At 46.2% G+C, this 20,008-nt stretch overlaps 1 protein-coding gene and 2 long non-coding RNA genes across 3 annotated transcripts in view; 2 read left to right on the top strand and 1 right to left on the bottom strand.

The window, feature by feature from the left end:
* The window catches only part of LOC127597785 (uncharacterized), a 151,558-nt gene that overhangs the window by 108,234 nt on the left and 23,316 nt on the right, over nt 1-20,008 (top strand). The window lies entirely within an intron of this gene.
* Nucleotides 1,452-20,008, bottom strand: part of cdk10 (cyclin-dependent kinase 10) — a 29,173-nt gene continuing 10,616 nt past the window's right edge. The window contains exons 7-13 of the mRNA XM_052060949.1: nt 18,794-18,846; nt 17,175-17,244; nt 4,817-4,876; nt 4,564-4,687; nt 3,487-3,626; nt 1,837-1,889; nt 1,452-1,686 (exon numbers count right to left, since the gene is read on the bottom strand). Of these exons, the coding sequence (XP_051916909.1) occupies nt 1,592-1,686; nt 1,837-1,889; nt 3,487-3,626; nt 4,564-4,687; nt 4,817-4,876; nt 17,175-17,244; nt 18,794-18,846 (595 nt within the window). The 3' untranslated portion in view covers nt 1,452-1,591. The remainder of the gene's footprint in view (nt 1,687-1,836; nt 1,890-3,486; nt 3,627-4,563; nt 4,688-4,816; nt 4,877-17,174; nt 17,245-18,793; nt 18,847-20,008) is intronic.
* Nucleotides 10,820-11,572, top strand: LOC127597791 (uncharacterized). Its single transcript, XR_007961755.1, has 3 exons — nt 10,820-11,238; nt 11,321-11,422; nt 11,534-11,572. It is a non-coding gene; the product is annotated as an uncharacterized LOC127597791 (long non-coding RNA).

Genomic DNA, 20,008 nt, shown 5'->3' with positions numbered 1-20,008 from the left:
CGGGGAGAACATGCAAACTCCACACAGGGAGGCCGGAGCTGGAATCGAACCCGGTACCTCTGCACTGTGAAGCCGACGTGCTAACCACTGGACTACCGGGCCGCCCTTATGCATTACATGTGGTGTTGAAAAGAAATATTTCAGTTCCAATTAGACAAAGACCAAATCTGCAAATTTTAGAAACTGTTTCAGTCAAGTGCCGTAATTCCAAAGAAATGTTTGGGACTTTCATGGAATATCCAAACAACTGTGTACTTTTTAAGTCCCCTTCATACACATTGTACAGATCAAACAAGTCTGTTGGAATACAATGTAAATTGCACATGTACAAGTACAGAGCAATGGAATTGACTTTACAGTCCAACCGGTCCAACAGACAAAATGACAATGGCCAACAGAGGAAGAACCCTGACGAGTCTCCATGTACAGTGATATTAAAAAATAATAATAATAAAAAAAAGAAAACCTGGGAGAATGAGGTGAGTGGACACAATTCCAAGCATTGCGCCTACAAGGAGGGAGGTGCCACGGAATGGCATATTTATCTTCAGCTCAAAGCCTCAACGAAACTGTTAGCTCGCCGCATAGCCGTGATTAACATCCTACAGCAGGGGTGTCCACACTTTTTGCCAAGGGGGCCAGATTTTATGTGGTAAAATGTCGGGGGGCCGACCTTGGCTGACGTTCTTTACATTGAACAACAATATTGTTCAACACATTTTAGTAAGCCAGTCTGTTTCACATTTCCATTTTTATTTTAATTTCAACAATCTTAAGAATTTCTTTTGGTTCATTTGAAACAGGTATATCACATGCAACTGCTTATTCACTTGACTTTTTCCTAAACAGAAGTCTCCTGAGTGCAAATTGATTGATTTGAAACATAAAATGTATCACCATGACTTTTCAATAGTCACAAAACCTTTGACTCGAACAACAGGGAAATGAACAAGCAATACACATATCCACAACTGCAAGGATCATTTGAAATATGACATATCAGTCAATATAAACATGGAGTGATGTCTTGTTAACTCGTGAGTGATGCCCTCTAGTGTCTAAATGCTATTACTCATTTAGTGAATGCTATTACTCATTTAGCCACTAGAGGGAAGCAGTACTCTATGAAACATCACTCACCAGTCTACGAGACCTCAGTCAATGCAACACGTGTTCCATTGCGCCCAACCTGCGGGCCAGACGGCACTGATTTTATGACAGGGGCCGAGGGCCGGATGAAATTCGACCGCGGGCCGCATTTGGCCCCCGGGCCGGACTTTGGACATGCCTGCCCTACAGGGACAGCGGTTACGACAGTGGACAGCTTACCATGTTATCAGGTTACAGGGTGCATGAAAGGATTCAATTGTTGCAAGTTGCAAGAATGTGATTGCTCCTAATTGTGTCATTGAATGACAAGTTGTGTGTAGCAGAGTAAAGAGAGGCCATAGTTGGCAGTGAGCAGAACATCCCCACTTCATGTTTATTGAAGGCAAAACGTTTCAGTGTGGGTATTCTACGCAGCAATGTAAACAAAACGCGTGTGGAAAAAGACTGCTGGCATGCCGCTTGTTTCAGGTCTCGATCTTGGTTACACTTTGCTGCGTTTTGAGTGGCTCTCCGGCTGAGGAGCAGCACGTTTGTTGCGATGGTGAGGGAAGGTCGGCATCAGGTCGGGCTCACAAGCTGCACGGGACGGAGAGGGGAGAAAAAAAATGAGATAAGCATGAGAAGACGGGAACGACGCAAAGCTCTCATTGTCCTTGGGTGTCTTGAAAGGCGCTTATAAATAAAATGTATTATTATTATTATTTCATACAAGGACCATTTACTCACGTAGCGGTTTCTCCTTGAAGTAGGAACTCTCCAAACAATCTTTGGCAGTAGCTCTAGAAAAACACACCACGTTAGAGTCCAAACAGTAGATTGACATAGTGACTGTTGTCGCATGGACAGCAATGTCAGATTAAGTTCCAAGACGCACAACAAACTTGGAACTTGAGGGTTGTTTTGCCTCGTGCTCGATGTAATCGTGTCCTTGATGTGCTCATCGGCATATGGAGGCAGGGAGAAACTGTATGATTAACAGGCTTAGTAATGGCAACAAACTGGAAGGCCGTGGCTCTTTCGGAAAAACATCGATTATAGTTTGAGCCGTCTGTGGCAGCTCACATGAGAGCAGGTCAGCGCAAGTGATTTGCGAGCTTGTAAGAGCGGGAGGGTTAGTCAGGGCTAACTCTCGCTGCTGTGTCGTGTCTGTGATCAGATTTTTTTTAACAAGGGAGCAAACCTCCTCATGGACTGGTGATTTTGTGATTTTTGACAGAGGGAGTCTAAAAGGTAACCAATACTTGTTACCCTGAGTAGAAATTTGGGGTGTCCATACTTTAGCGGAGTCGGGGGGTTGGTTTTTTTTTTGCCTACTTTGTACTTTTACTCCTAACATTGTTATGCAAATGTACCCCTTACACTTAGTCCATGAGCCGGTTGAAAATGGTTATTAAGCGACTGAATAAACACCACTGCGATTTTTGATGAGCCTGACATCTCAGATATTAGAAAATATTTAGCGGATCTTGCATAGCCTAACATCCCGGCGGCTTCCATTTTTAAAGATGACCGTCGTTCCCTCCAAAGAAACTGGGATAGACTCCTAAAAATGTAACTCATCATTGGAATGGATTACTGTAATACCTTTTATTTGGAATCATTTGCCTCAGAGTAACATACGAGCTCCTCTCATGTAAAAAAAAAAAAGTTTTAAAAAAGTATCTTTTTGGGGGTGGGGCCAGGGTTTTTTTAAATGGAGGAGGGGCGTGTTTTTGTGAAACATTCTTGAAAAAGCTTGACCAAAAATCTACTTTGGAGTAAAAGAATCATCATCATCTATTGTACCATTGATTTGCAAGTTGAAATAAACAGAACCCGCCAACAAGTGAAAGAAGCAGCTGAAGACAGGGGAATCAGTAACAAATTGACAAAACGTACATCTGAACGCGCAGCGAATGGGCAGCCATGACTTCCCACGATGAAACTATTTTTACAAGAGGAGTGCCTACATACTGGAAATTGAAGGGTCTTGAAGGGTTCAAGCAGATTTGGAAAAAAAATTGCAAACCTTGTTGTAAATGGATACTTTGAAGAAAAATAACGGGAATAAAATTTTGAAACATGGTGGGCAGCATTCATGATGAACTGTATAAAACCCCTCCGCCAAATACATTTGATAGGCTCCAGCAAACCCCCCCCTCCGCACCCCCCGCGACCCCAGTGAGGATAAAGCGGTTCAGTAAATAAATTATTTACAGATATGGAATAATACAATGTGTATGCAAGCAAGGACTTGAATAATATTCTTGTATACACGAGGTCATCAAATCGGTGTCAGTTCTGTCAGGTGGGTTGCCTGCAGAGATTTGTGTGTGTGTGTGTGTGTGTGTGTGTGTGCGTGTGCGTGTGTGTGTGTGTGTGCGTGTGTGCGCATACCTGCGCTGTGGATTGTACATGAAGAGCAGGTTGAGCAACCTGTGTCCAGCTTCAGACAACCAAGTGAATTTATTCTTGAGGTTATTGTAAGGCTGCTTCCTCAGACTATACTGCCCAATGAGAGGCAGATCAGAAAACCCCTGTGTAAGACACAAATTCTTGAGTTTAAAATTAACGTAATTACTCGGAGAGTTCATCGCAGTCAAAAAAAAAAGCAACATATTTGCAACAAAAAACATTTGCATGGAAATTTATCAATAGAACAAGAACAATCGCAAATGCCATATCCTCAAATAGCAGTCGGAGGCCATTAATTTGGCAAGACAACATTTGTTCAAATTTGTGAGTAAGGATAGAGTTGGACAGTGGGAATGTGTGTCATTAATTCTTAATTTTTAACATATTAACTTATTTTCCACACAAAATGGTGCACTGGATTATGAGGCACCTTCAATGAATGGCCTATTTTGTAATGTTTTTCATATATTGGACGCATCGCATTATAAGACGCAATCTACAATGCATCCACTAGCTACGCTCAAAGGAATGTCAACAGAACACTACACAAAATTACACCCTGATTTATAGTGACAATCAGATGTCAGTAAAACTTTTAAAAAAAATCAGCGACACAGTTCACTTAACCAACAGCAAGTTATAACTGACTCGTTAACGTTGAACTGTCTTGCCGCTGCTCTTTCCGTGTTCAACTGCGTAACCCGATCGCCTTAAGTTTGAACTCTGCGTTGTAAGCATGTCTCTAGCAAGGAGCCATTGTGGGGTTGACATATTACCGTACTGTGGTTCTATTGTGCGTACAAGGCGCATCGAATTTTAAGGCACCCTGTGAGCTTTTAAGAAAATCGAAGGCCTTTAGGTGTGCCTTTTAGTGCGGAAAATACGGCATCTACCCAAACATAACAAATGAAGCAAACAAGTGGAAGCACTGACGGGTTGGTTTGGCACAAAATAGAATCACAGTTAATTTGGCTCTTGCAGTGCTTGGCAACCTTTCTCCCAATAGAGACACAGTGGCTTACAATCATTTATCATCATTACAGAAATTCATGCTCTCACCGGCCAAATGGTTTCATTTGGCGTTCCCAATAACTGAACTATCAAATCAAGCTGTTGGATTTCCGATGTTCCAGGCAGAAGAGGTTTGTGTGCCAGCAACTCAGCCAGGATACAACCCACAGCCCTGTGGCGCAATAATACGGGCAAATTAACATTGCACTAACTGTTACATTGCACTATTATTATTATTTCGATGTATCAAGGAAGACAATCTGCCTCCAATGAAGTAGTATCAACGTGGATTGAGTCTCACCACATATCTAGAGCTGTGGTCTGGGTTTTGCTTCCAAGGAGGAGCTCTGGAGCTCTATACCTGGGGAAGGACAAATAAGCATGAGCAAAGGGGACGGTTTAGTGGGTCACGGCGAGCGAGCGAGAACTATGAGGAAGATTAAAAGACAAAATGAACTCCATCCGCTGTCCTTGTTCTTCATAATTATCGCCACCCCTCGTTAAGATGTATTAAAAGCCTTAAAATACATCTTTATTTAAGTCAAGATGGCGCCTGAGTAGGCAGCCGTCGGCAAGTGCTCTCATGAGCCTTGCTTTTTTTGTTGTTTTTTGGTTTGTTTTGTCACTTTGTTTTTGTTGTTTGTCGTGTGGACCTGATGTGGACTTTTTTCAGCATTTTTTCAGGAGCTGACAAGAACATTTTGTGTTTAGTTATTTCATTCAGATTGAAAGAAAAAAAAAGAACTCACACCGGTGTTGAGAAAGGTGATCACCAATTATTTTGTTTGAGGGAAAGGTCAACTAAGAGGTTGAGACTAAATTGTATTTATTTACTTTCTTTTTTTCACTGTGGTTGTTGTGATAATAATTTTGTTGTCCTGTGTCTGTTTGATATAAAAGTTAATTGTTTTTACAACTGTTGTCTTGTTTCCTTACCCATGCCACCCCCTCAATAGTGACATCATTGGCTCCAGTGAATCGAACCTAGTGTCCCCTTACTGGTCCAAGTAGAAACCCGTTGTCTACCCATAGTGTTTTATCATCTCCAGCAATTATAAAACAAACGTAGCCCTTGTTACAAATTTGGCGAGCGAGCCAGGAGCCAAGCGACTGAAGGGGTGGTAAAAGCATTGAAACAAGGAAATGGATAAAATCATTGATGCTGGTGTGAACATTTCAAATTCTGTCATTATTAGTGGGCTAACCCAAACTGAATTAGATACGGACCTCGAGAAGTTGTTGGCCAGTCATGGTCCCATTCAGCGAGTGATTTTTATCGACGATAAAAATTCAGAATTCCATCAACACTTCGTGGTAGAGTTTAAAAATCGTGCCGCGATGCAATCTATCAGGCCTTTACTGCCTCTTGAACATTCAAGTCCGCATTTCGAAGATGTCAACTTACAGATACGTGCCCTAGGTGCTGTGTGCACATCCACAGTTAGGGACACACAGCAAAGTTCATTCATTCATTCATCTTCCGTACCGCTTGATCCTCACTAGGGTCGCGGGGGGTGCTGGAGCCTATCCCAGCTGTCTCCGGGCAGTAGGCGGGGGACACCCTGAATCGTTTGCCAGCCAATCGCAGGGCACACATAGACGAACAACCATCCACGCTCACACTCACACCTAGGGACAATTTAGAGTGTTCAATCAGCCTGCCATGCATATTTTTGGAATGTGGGAGGAAACCGGAGCACCCGGAGAAAACCCACGCAGGCCCGGGGAGAACATGCAAACTCCACACAGGGAGGCCGGAGCTGGAACCGAACCCGGTACCTCTGCACTGTGAAGCCGACGTGCTAACCACTGGACTACCGGGCCACCCACACACAGCAAGGTTATCTTGACGAATTGAGATCAACTGCGGGTCAAAGTGGAAAACCGCTCCGAGAGGTGCTGCAGGATGAATTGAATAGGGTTGGAAGGGAAGAGGGAGTACCGTCTCCAGCTCAGAGAGAGATTGGTAGTAGTCGCAACCCCTAGCCTGATAGCCAGAAAGATCCAAGTTGCTCTCGGCATGAAGAGGGCCAGCCTATTATGAGTCCGACAAAAGCCCCTCTTTCGGTGCTGGGTTCGGTACCGACCGAACTATTCAAGAGCCTGCCAACTGTGTTCCCACCTTCCCCGTCACCTCTCCAACCACCCTTTGAACGGGGCGACAGAGGCAAGTTGCCGACAACTCGCAGTCCTCTCTCCGAAGAAGATGTGTATCCCCATGCTGTGCAACGAATGGTTGTTGAGCATGTTGTGCGATCCAGCGATGCCACATCATCCTCATTTCGATTTCGACCCTTCTCAGGTAGAACTCCCCGTCCCAACAATGAGCTAGACTATGAAACTTGGAGAGTGAATGTGGACTTATTGTTGACTGATCCGTCCCTATCTGATCTGCATAGAACCCGTAAAATTTTGGACAGTTTACTGCCTCCTGCCACTGAAGTCGCTCAGCAGGTTGTGGGCCCTGAGAAGGCTGTGAGGAACGCCTCTTGCCCCAGCGCGAAGCTTGACCTCGATTTTGGTGATTCCCCTTTGCCGCCCAGTTGGAAAGACAGAGTCGTGAAATTATTGAGTTCTATGCCTGAAGTCTTTGCTCTGCATGACTCAGACTATGGCTGCACCAATAAAGTGAAGCATCGTATTCGACTGAGTGATGATACTCCATTCAAGCATCGCGCAAGGCCCATCCATCCACAGGATATGGATGCCGTCCGGAAACATCTGCAGGAATTATTGGACTCAGGCATCATCCGTGAGTCAGTCTCTCCATTTGCGTCGCCCATAGTCGTTGTGCGGAAGAAGAATGGTGCGGTGAGGCTTTGCATCGATTTCAGGAAGTTGAATTCCCAGACCATCAAAGATGCTTATGCTTTACCAAATCTTGAAGAGGTTTTTTCTTTGTTAACTGGATCAAAATGGTTTTCAGTTCTGGACTTGAAATCTGGATATTATCAGATTGAGATGGAGGAGGCGGACAAGGAGAAAACGGCGTTCGTTTGTCCCCTTGGATTTTGGGAGTTTAACAGAATGCCACAGGGAGTGACAAATGCCCCCAGTACCTTTCAACGACTCATGGAACGATGCATGGCTGACTTGAACAGGAAAGAGGTGCTAGTTTTCATTGACGACCTTATTGTATTTTCTGACACGCTTGAAGAACATGAGATGATGCTATTAAAAGTCCTGGAAAGGGTGAGAGAATATGGCTTGAAATTGTCTCCCGAGAAGTGCAAGTTCTTCCAGACATCTGTCAAATACCTTGGGCATATTGTCTCGCAACATGGTGTTGAGACCGATCCCGACAAGATAAGCGCGCTCAAGACCTGGCCAGTGCCTAAAAACTTAAAGGAGCTGCAGTCCTTCCTGGGATTCGCTGGCTATTATCGGAGGTTCGTGAAGGATTATTCGCATGTGGTGAAACCTCTTAACGAGCTCACAGCGGAGTACCGACCAGTCAGGAAGCAGGGAAAGGAAAAACCACAAAGGGCCGACATGACATATTTTCGATTAAAAGATAATTTTGGAACAACGTGGACAGCAGCCTGTCAAAAAGCTTTTGACGACATCATAAGCAAGCTCACAAGTGCCCCTGTTTTAGGTTTCGCCAACCCCAAACTTCCATACCTCCTCCATACTGACGCAAGTACCACAGGACTGGGTGCGGCTTTGTACCAGGAGCAAGATGGGCAGATGAGAGTAATTGCCTTTGCAAGCCGAGGATTGACGAGAAGTGAGTCAAGATATCCAGCACATAAATTGGAATTCTTGGCTTTGAAATGGGCAGTCACCACTAAATTCAGTGACTATCTTTATGGAGCCGAGTTTGTCGTGATCACAGATAGTAACCCCTTGACCTACATACTAACCTCTGCAAAATTAGATGCTGCAGGTTACCGATGGCTGTCATCTTTGTCCACTTTCTCGTTTAAAATTCAGTATCGTGCAGGAAGTCAGAAAAAAGATGCAGATGGACTTTCAAGACTACCCTCCGCAGAGCTTGACGATGACCCTGTGTCAAGAAAGGAGGCGGAAAGGATCCAACAATTCACTTTGAATCACATGGGTGAACAGGACGGATTCGACAACGTTTTGCCTGAGGCAATACGAGCCATCTGTCAAAGACATGACGTACAATGGTGTTATGGAGAGGAGAGAAGTTTTGGAGCATCAAACGCCCTAGTGGAATCTCTCACTACTGATGTTCATGTCATTCCCGAGAGTTTCCAACGGGAGTGTGCTCATGGGCTTCCTGTTGTCCCTCACTTTACCACGAGTGAATTGGCAGGGAAACAAAGGGATGACACTGTTTTGAGAACAGTGATTGAGCATCTGGAGTCTGGAAGCCAACCCTCTCCTAGGCCAAGACAAGAGCTTCCGATTTTGGCGTTGTGGCTACGAGAGTGGAATCGCCTCGCATTGAGAGAGGGCGTGCTCTACAGAACCCGACAGGAGCAGGGTCAGACTGTCTATCAGTTAGCCTTGCCAACTGAGTTGAGGCACGTAGTGTTACGGAGCCTACATGATGACATTGGCCACCTTGGCCTAGAGCGAACCCTTGATCTGGTAAGATCCCGCTTTTATTGGCCTAGGATGATTGTAGATGTGGAGCAGAAGCTTAAAACCTGTGAACGCTGTGTGCGTCACAAAGCCCAGCCTGAGAGAGCTGCACCATTGGTCAACATCGAGACGACAAGGCCCTTGGAACTGGTCTGCATGAATTTCCTATCTGTCGATCCTGACAGAAGCGGTATCAAAGACATCTTGGTGTTGACTGATCATTTCACAAAATACTCTGTGGCCAATCCTACTCGAAACCAGAAAGCTCTAACTGTGGCTAAGTGTTTATGGGAGGATTTTTTTGCATTATGGCTTTCCAGAAAAACTGTTGAGTGACCAAGGTCCAGATTTTGAATCACGCACTATCCAGGAATTGTGTCGAATAGCAGGCATCAAAAAGGTGAGAACCACACCTTACCATCCGAGGGGAAATCCTGTGGAGAGATTCAATCGCACTCTTCTGCAGATGTTGGGCACTCTCAAGAACCAGGACAAAACTCATTGGAGAGATTTTGTCAAACCCCTAGTGCACGCTTACAATTGCACTCGGAATGATGTGACTGGGTTCAGCCCTTATGAACTCAAGTTCGGCAGACGCCCGAGACTGCCTGTGGACTTAGCCTTCAACCTCCCTGCTTGTACTTCTCGGAAATCACACTCCCAGTATGTGCAGGACCTGAAAGGTCGGTTGGAGGAGAGCTATAAACTAGCCATGGCGAATGCGTCGAAGACCGCCAAGCGGAACAAGCTTCGGTTCGATAGACGTGTTGTAGAATCTACACTAGTGTCAGATGATCGTGTTCTAGTGAAGAATGTGAAGATTAGGGGCAAGCACAAACTGGCTGACAGATGGGAGCCCGATGTGTGGGTGGTGGTTCAAAGAGTGGCTGGCCTTCCTGTCTACATAGTGCGTCCTGAAGGCAAGGAGGGTCCAAAGAGGACTTTACATTGGGATTTGCTGTTGCCCTGTGGATTCTTGCCTGCCAGCACTGATGAAGGATGTGAGAGGCAGACTGTCAGGAGGCCGCTGACGAGAAGCCAAACCAAAATCGACACTTCAGACAATGATGAGGTACCAGATGATGATAATGATGATGATGCCCCCTCGGAAGATCAGGAGTACTGCCACTATTATTTGCCTCAATTTCCTGGTTGTTCTTCAACTATCAGCACCAACCCTACACAGTCAGGAATGTGGCAACAGCCAAGCAGCGGCGGGGTGCCAGAGAATTTTCCGTTGAAAGAGCGGAGTGCTCCCATGGTTGGTGAGGCTGCAAGAGAGTATGTGGCTGAGATGATGCAGGACGAAGAGAGAAATGAGACTGTCAAGACTTGCTCAAAAGATATGGTTGATCATCACATGAAAGTAGACCCCACCACAGTGGATAAATCAATGGGCGAACCCCTTGAGCTGAGTGAACTTCCAAGCTTTGAGGTAGGGCCAGAAATTGTTCAGCCAGAAGTCCCGCAGATTCACGTAGAGGACGACCGCCCGTCTGAGAGTGCTGGAGCCCCGATCGAACCCCCACCTATGCTAGATAAATCAATTGGCAGTAATAGAAAACCCCAGAACAAAGGCCCTCCCCTCGGAGAAGTTCCTGTTGCACTTTTTGATGATGCTAAGGAGTGTCATCAAGTCCGACGCTCCCAGAGAAACCGAGAACCGCCTGAGAGATTACAGTACGCTCAGTTAGGAGGGCCATTGCTAACTGCTGCGAAAGCTCTTCTTCATGAATTGAGCGTGGTTATTGCGGAAACACTGCAGCCACACTGCTGCGTTGTTCACGATATAATGCTGAAGGAGAACCATGCGTGTAGGTGTTCCGAGACGTGCACACCTTCTGGGGGGGAGGGTGTAACCCGGATTATGGCATGAGGCAATGGGGAGCGGACATAACCAAAATCTATATTGACTTAAAAGAGTAGCGTCGTTAAAAAATTATTTAATTAAACAGAATTGAATATTGCCGTGGCCCGAGCGAATCAGGGCACAAAATACTAGTGGGGTGTCAGCGAATGAGAGGTGCAGTTTTTCACCTTCGTGACGTCACGAGCGTGCGGCGCAACCTATCTCGGTCTCTTTTTCTGGCGGGACCTGAACGCGAGCGGACGTATTCTTCGCCGTTGTGAGGAAGTGTTTCGGGAGAAAGAGAGTCATTCTACGCAGTGAGTGTGCTCAGAGGCTTGAACGTGTTATGCGCATTTCGGTTAAAATCACTTGTTGCTAAAACATAGTCACTTTCCTTAGACCTCGAGTACTGCACTGGGCTAACGTAGCTGTTAGCATTACGTACCGCCGGGATTTCGCCGCCCGTATAACATCGTCGGAGTATCGTTCAACGTTCTTCTGGTGAGTGTACATAAATGTTAATAACGTCTCACAGTACTTGGAATTAAGTAGTTAATATTAATTACTGTAGGGACTTTATTGTCGGCGCTCGTGTGCTCTCGGCCCTATTAGGCCGGGTCTTTTGTGGAGTTTCAATTGAGGACAGCGCTGGGATTAGTGTGCCTTCAGTGGAGTGGATTCCATTACGGTGCCCTGACGTCCAAAAGTGCTGGAAAAGGGGGTACAGTGGTGGTGACGAGCCAACCAAAGAACACACAATATATTATCCATCCATCCATCATCTACCGCTTATCCGGGGCCGGGTCGCGGGGGCAACAGCTTTAGCAGGGAAGCCCAGACTTCCCTCTCCCTAGCTACTTCTTCCAGCTCTCCCCGGGGGATCCCGAGTCGTTCCCAGGCAAGCTGGGTGACATAGTCTCTCCAGCGTGTCCTGGGTCTTCCTCGGGGTCTCCTCCCGGTAGGACATGACCGGAACACCTCACCGGGGAGGCGCTCAGGAGGCATCCGAATCAGATGCCCAAGCCACCTCATCTGGCTCCTCTCGATGTGGAGGAGAAGCGGCTCGACTCGGAGCCCATCCCGGATGACTGAGCTTCTCACCTTATCTCTAAGGGAGAGCCCGGACACCCTGCGGAGAAAACTCATTTCAGCCGCTTGTATCCGGGATCTCGTTCTTTCGGTCACGACCCATAGCTCGTGACCATAGGTGAGGGTTGGGACGTAGATCGACCGGTAAATTGAGAGCTTCGCCTTTTGGCTCAGCTCCTTCTTCACCACGACAGACCGATACAACGTCCGCATCACAGCAGACGCTGCACCGATCCGCCTGTCGATCTCCCGCTCCCTCCTACCCTCACTCGTGAACAAGACCCCAAGATACTTGAACTCCTCCACTTGGGGTAAGATCTCCTCCCCGACCCGGAGGGGGCACTCCACCCTTATCCGACTGAGGACCATGGTTTCAGATTTGGAGGTGCTGATTTTCATCCCAACCGCTTCACACTCGGCTGCGAAACGCTCCAGTGAGAGTTGGAGAGCCCTGTTTGAAGGAGCCAACAGCACCACATCATCTGCAAAAAGCAGGGATGCAATACTGAGGCCCCCAAAACGGACCCCCTCAACGCTTCGGCTGCACCTAGAAATTCTGTCCATAAAGGTTATGAACAGAATCGGCGCCAAAGGGCAGCCTTGGCGGAGTCCTACCTCCACTGGAAACGATTCCGACTTACTGCCGGCAATGCGAACCAAACTCTGACATCGGTGGTATAGTGACCGAACAGCCCGTATCAGGGGGTTCGGTACCCCATACCCACGAAGCACCCCCCACAGAACTCCCCGAGGGACACGGTCAAACGCCTTCTCCAAGTCCACAAAACACATGTAGACTGGTTGGGCGAATTCCCACATACCCTCAAGGACCCTGCTAAGGGTGTAGAGCTGGTCCACTGTTCCACGGCCGGGACGAAAACCACACTGCTCCTCCTCAATCTGAGGCTCGACTTCCTGACGGACCCTCCTCTCCAGCACCCCTGAATAGACCTTACCAGGGAGGCTGAGGAGTGTGATCCCTCTGTAGTTGGAACACACCCTCCGGTCCCCCTTTTTAAAAAGAGGGACTACCACCCCGGTCTGCCAATCCAGAGGCACTCTCCCTGTTGTCCATGCGATGTTGCAGAGGCGTGTCAACCAGGACAGCCCCACAACATCCAGAGCCTTGAGGAACTCCGGGCGGATCTCATCCACCCCTGGGGCCTTACCACCGAGGAGCTTTTTAACCACATTGGTGACTTCAACCACAGAGATAGGAGAGCCCACCTCAGAGTCCCAAGGCTCTGCTTCCTCCAAGGAAGGCGTGTTGGTGGAGTTGAGGAGGTCTTCGAAGTACTCTGCCCACCGGTTCACAACGTCCCGAGTCGAAGTCAGTAGCGCCCCATCCCCACTGTACACAGTGTTAGTGGTGCACTGCTTCCCCCTCCTGAGACGTCGGATGGTGGACCAGAATTTCCTCGAAGCCGTCCGGAAGTCGGCTTCCATGGCCTCACCGAACTCTTCCCACGCTCTGGTTTTTGCCTCGGCGACCACCGAAGCCACGGCCCGCTTGGCCAATCGATACCCGTCAGCTGCCTCTGGGGTCCCACAGGCCATAAAGGCTCGATAGGACTCCTTCTTCAGCTTGACGGCATCCCTTACTGCTGGTGTCCACCAGCGAGTACGGGGGTTGCCGCCACGACAGGCACCAACCACCTTACGGCCACAACTCAGATTGGCCGCCTCAACAATAGAGGCACGGAACATGGTCCACTCGGGCTCAATGTCCCCCGTCTCCCCCGGAACATGGGAAAAGCTCTGTCGGAGGTGGGAGTTGAAACTCCTTCTGACAGGGGATTCCGCCAGACGCTCCCAACAAACCCTCACAATACGTTTGGGTCTGCCAGGACGGACCGGCATCTTCCCCCACCATCGGAGCCTACTCACCACCAGGTGGTGATCAGTTGACAGCTCCGCCCCTCTCTTCACCCGAGTGTCCAGAACATGCGGCCGCAAATCCGATGATACAACTACAAAGTCGATCATCGAACTGCGGCCTAGTGTGTCCTGGTGCCAAGTGCACATATGGACACTCTTATGTTTGAACAAGGTGTTCGTTATGGACAATCCGTGACGAGCACAGAAGTCCAATAACAAAACACCACTCGGGTTCTGATCGGGGGGGCCGTTCCTCCCAATCACGCCCCTCCAGGTCTCACTGTCATTGCCCACGTGAGCATTGAAGTCCCCCAGCAGAACAAGGGAGTCCCCAGCAGGAGTACTCTCCAGCACACCCTCCAGGAACTCCAAAAAGGGTGGGTATGCTGAGCTGCTGTTTGGTGCATATGCACAAACAACAGTCAGGACCAGTCCACCGACCCGAAGGCGGAGGGAGGCAACCCTCTCGTCTACCGGTGTGAACCCCAATGTACAGGCACTGAGCCGGGGGGCAATGAGTATGCCCACACCTGCTCTGCGCCTCTCACCGTGAGCAACTCCAGAGTGGAAGAGAGTCCAACCCCTCTCGAGAGAATTGGTACCAGAACTCAGGCTGTGTGTGGAGGCAAGTCCGACTATATCCAGTCGGAAATTCTCTGCCTCACACACCAGCTCGGGCTCCTTCCCTGCCAGAGAGGTGACATTCCATGTCCCAAGAGCTAGCTTCTGCAGCCGAGGATCGGACCGCCAGGGTCCCCGCCTTTGGCTGCCGCCCAGCTCACATTGCACCCGACCCCTTTGGCCCCTCTCATGGGTGGTGAGCCCATGGGAAGGGGGACCCACGTTGCCTCTTCGGGCTGTGCCCGGCCGGGCCCCATGGGTGTAGGCCCGGCCACCAGGCGCTTGCCAACGAGCCCCACCTCCAGGCCTGGCTCCAGAGGGGGGCCTCGGTGACCCGCGTCCGGGCAAGGGAAACCGAGATCCATTTATCGTAATCATCATTGGGGTCTTTGAGCCGTGCTTTGTCTGGCCCCTCACCTAGAACCTTTTTGCCATGGGTGACCCTACCAGGGGCATAAAGCCCCAGACAACTTAGCTTCTAGGATCATTGGGACACACAAACCCCTCCACCACGGTAAGGTGACGACTCACGGAGGGGACAATATATTACATTTGATCAATTTTAATTTATTTTATTTGTGTTGGTGATGTTTAGAAGAATTTATTTTGTACGACAGGAGCTGACAAGAACATTTTGTGTTATTTCATTCAGATTGAAAGAAAAAAAAAGAACTCACACCGGTGTTGAGAAAGGTGATCACCAATTATTTTGTTTGAGGGAAAGGTCAACTAAGAGGTTGAGACTAAATTGTATTTATTTACTTTCTTTTTTTCACTGTGGTTGTTGTGATAATAATTTTGTTGTCCTGTGTCTGTTTGATATAAAAGTTAATTGTTTTTACAACTGTTGTCTTGTTTCTTTGCCCATGCCACCCCCTCAATAGTGACATCATTGGCTCCAGTGAATCGAACCTAGTGTCCCCTTACTGGTCCAAGTAGAAACCCGTTGTCTACCCATAGTGTTTTATCATCTCCAGCAATTATAAAACAAACGTAGCCCTTGTTACAACTGCGTCACCGGAAGTTGTTAGCGCACAGTAAGGGTGTGGAAAATAATCGATATTAATCGATACATCGATGCGCACGTGCGCGACGCGAGTGCATCGGCTCATTCACTGGGTACAATGCGATTGACGGGTGAAATCGAGATTCATCACGATGCATTGGTGGGTATCGGTAAAATCCGATTCAAGCGCCGTTGAAATCGAGATTCATCACGATGCATTGGTGGGTATTAAGGGTGTGGAAAATAATCGATATTAATCGATACATTGATGCGCACGTGCGCGATCCGAGTGCATCGGCTCATTCACTGGGTACGACGCGATTGACGGGTGAAATCGCGATTCATCACGATGCATTGATGGGTATCAGTAAAATCCGATTCAAGCGCCGTTTTATTCATGTTGGCTAAAACTAAGGTCACTGCTTATTTCATATGCAAAGACCTGCAGCCTTAGCGTGGTGGACAACGAGGGTTTCAGACAGCTCGTGGACGTTTTGGAACCCAGGTATAAAATACCAGACAGGTCTGTGTTCACTTACATATTCCCGACGTGTACAACAAAGTAAGAAGTGAGATTACTGTGTCGTTGAACAGTGCACAAAGATTTGCACTTACAGTGGATGGGTGGACATCTTGCGCTATAGATTCATATATATTATTATTATATTTCATATAAGACAGTGAGAATAGTCTGTGTTTACACTATAGCAACAGCTGTGAGTCTCAGGTGCCAAATTGTTTACATTTTCTTTGCACAAAACCCAATTGTGAAAGGGTTTAAATAAGTTGTTTTACAAGTTCTACTGTTTATAAGGAATAAAGTGGTATCCTTTTTGTAATATCATACTGAATTCCATCTTTTTAAAAGCTTTTTTTCTTTGCTTATTTGCATCATGTTTAATTGCACAATATCGCAACAAATTGCATTGTATCGTATCGGATCGCATTGATTTGAACTTAATGTGTTTCGCATGGTATCGCATCGTGACGACGGTGAAACGTATCGCATCGTATCGCCAGAAAATTCCATGTATCGTTTAAGTATCGCATCGCTGGCAGTGCATCGAGATGTGTATCGAATCGTCCTCAGTGCTGAGATTCACATCCCTAACGCACAGCAGTCTGCAGTTGCAGCTTGTGATCAGAGTTGTTGAGCTATATCTTTTATCGTAGTCATTATTCTCATTCAGTTTGTTTTGTACAATTCACCGAGGGGGGACAGGCAAAGAATGGCTATTCAGCCTAGCATGTGATATGGGCAATTGGAGTCCGCTTTGCACATCTGATTGTGCATGCGTCCGTGCGTTACAACCCCCTCACGCCCACCCCACATCCCAAGAGTGACAAAGGTTCTGTTAAAATATTTGTAAACGCTAATTATCATTTGTTCAATGAACCGATCTCTACCGTGATTCAGAGGGATTGTCCCACACTGATTTATTACGTCCACGAAAACCTCCGTAGAGCACCACATTTTTCCAGCCTGTGCCCCAATCAGGTTAAACCAAATTGAATTACACTACAAGTTATACCCTCTTTTGCCGAGTCTTAAAATCTAGTCTACGTATTGTAATTTGCTGACTTCCCAAGAAAATTATGATATATGCATTTTTTTTTTTACGGATTCCAGTGTTAGTTATTCACTCAGAAGACACTCACCACAGTGTAACCACCCTGGGCGTCATGGGTTGTTGGGGGACACCATACCTGCGAGCCAATCCAAAATCAGCTGAGGACAAAGGGAGAGAAAGGTATCTGTGGCTCATACATTTCACAACATCATTTGAGGAAAACAGTTTCAATTGAGTTGCAGGTGCGTGAGCATTGAACAGATAAAACACAAAACTTCACGGTTCACTTATTCAGTGCATCACTGATTTTTCAAGAACACATGAAAAAAAATAAAAATAAGTGAAAATGCGGACCTTTTGCGGACTTTTTGCTGCATTTTCGCTTACTTTTTTTTATGAACGTTTACGGTAACTTAAAATAACACACACCTAAGCATACAATAAGTAAAGTGATTACAAATGCCAACTTTTTGGCTTCAAGACACACTAAAAGAAATCAAGAAACTAAAATGTGGTAATTAGTCACAGTTATATTTTGAGACCAAGCGGGGGGGGGGAATATCACCGAAATGAAATGGGATTTACATACAGAAAAGTTTAGCAAAAGTCATCATCAACACCTAAACAAACAAACAAAAACAATGTTACAATGGGCTAAGGAAAAGCAAGTGTTGACTGTGGATAAGTGGATGAAAGTCATACACAGTGACGATATGCAAATCTGCATTAGGGAAGGTGATGATACTGGAACTTTTGTTCGGTGCCCTTCCTATGAGATTTTGTGAAGATGACTAACTCAGTAAAACATGCAAATTCCCCACAGTCGTTTATATGGGGCTGCAGGTAATGGCACTGTGGAGATTGTTGACATTACAGTCCATTTTCATTAAATGCACAAGTTTAGATTGACATGTCAGACACTTTTGTTATCCGATCAATTCAAAGAACGTTTGAGAATGAGGAAATCATTTTTCATGATAAGGCTTCTTCCTGGCTCAAATTGAGGCACAGGTGGTACAATCCAGACCATGCGCCATGACGTGCATGTGTTCTATAAGTTCAACGAAATCACTTTCTTTAATTGGAAACATACTTTCAGTTACGAGTTACAATTAGAATATGACTATCACGTAAAAGCATTTGTTTATTAAAAACTTGCATGGTAGAATGACGGACCCATAGCTTGTGTGGTGGGGCCACCTTTTTTTATTATTATTTTGAAGCAGCCTTCAAGCGCTCTGTGGTCCATGTCCACCTGTGCTGCAACTATCTATCTAAATATATTATTAGTGTTTTTGTAACTTTGTGAGATGAGTTTGAGGTGAATGGGGACCAAAACCACCCGCGCTAAACGGAAATCCGCAAAGTAGCGTCCAATTAACATAAACGCGAGAAGCTGCAAAACAACACCGAGTCACATCGAGCAACATATACAGTACTGTACTCCATGTATATGTCAAAAACATATACATTATATATATATTTTATATATGTTTGAAAAAATCCGTGATGCACTGACCCCCCAATATAAACGAACTGCGAAGTAGCGAAGGATCACTATACATTAAAAAACATTTTCTTGTTTTGACAATTTGATTTTTGTTATTTGGAAAAGCCTTCTAAGGAGAAATAACTTTTTTTAAATCAGGCAGGTCCTCGAATGGAGTCAATGGGCTGATTGTGAGTGATGGAAGTATGCTGATTTACCTATTTTAACACATCCTTTGTCTGTCATGAGCAGGTTAGACACCTTTAGGTCCCTGAAAATAAAACAGAGTGGAAATGGATAATCACAGAAAATGCAGTTGCTGAACATTGGATATTATTCGATATTACTGATTGAATATGACCCAAAACAGCCAGATGTGAAAAAATGATGTTATACAAATAACACATACTGGAACCTTATAAACATACATACTGCAGCTACTGAATATGGAAAATGACTCGCCGATAAAAGTCTTTGAATCGATACCTTGTCAAAGTTCTGATGGTGGTGGCAAGAAAAAAAAGAGTACAACAAAGCAAGCTATCTTAAGACTGAAGCTCAATCATGCAACAATGGTTGTCAATCCTGGATGAAAAACTGAAAATAGCTCACGTTCAGGGAAAGGTGTTTATTGATAATACACAATCTGACACCAATATAGGCTCCTTCTTTACTATTTGTTATTTTTGCTTTTTGTTTTTGCACTCCTCTGATTAGAGGAGAATGTTATATTGTTGTGAAGGATGGTGGGATAAATAAAGATTGTCTAAAAAAAGTATTTAAATTCTATTGTAAACGATTTTTGGAGAGACGAAGATAATGAGACAAAAGAAAATGACCCGAAAGCTAAGTCACGGAAATGCTAGCACGAAGCCAAATAAATCAATGCGACGCTTGAAGACATTAAACCTCAAGCACGCCGATAAGCCGCTGGGAAAAGTTGTGCACTGCAAAACGTGCTCATCGTAGCCCTCAATGCTGACTTCCACATTTTGATATATCCATCCATCCATTTTCTGATCCGCTTTATCCTCAAAAAAGTTCGCGGGGGGTGCTGGAGGCTATCCCAGCTGTCTCCTCTCTGCACTGTGACCACCGAGCTGCCTCATTTTGATATAAAAATAAAATACAATAAATCAGCACCAATCGTGTTTTATCTATTCATGTTCATTCATTCATTCATTCATCTTCCGAACCGGTTTATCCTCACTTGGGTCGCGGGGGGTGCTGGCCCAGCTGTCTTCGGGCAGTAGGCGGGGGACACCCTGAATTGGTTGCCAGCCAAATCGCAGGGCAAAACACCCATGCACCCCCACACTGACACCTCGGGACAATTTATAGCAGACATGTCCAAAGTCCGGCCCGGAGGCCAAATCCGGCCCGCGGTCAAATTTCATCCGGCTTCGGCCCCGGTCATAAAATCAGTGCCGTCT

The sequence above is a fragment of the Hippocampus zosterae genome, chromosome 3 (genome assembly GCF_025434085.1).
Source record: "Hippocampus zosterae strain Florida chromosome 3, ASM2543408v3, whole genome shotgun sequence".
Classification (NCBI taxonomy): Eukaryota; Metazoa; Chordata; class Actinopteri; order Syngnathiformes; family Syngnathidae; genus Hippocampus; species Hippocampus zosterae.
This window is presented reverse-complemented; position numbering and strand designations above follow the sequence as displayed.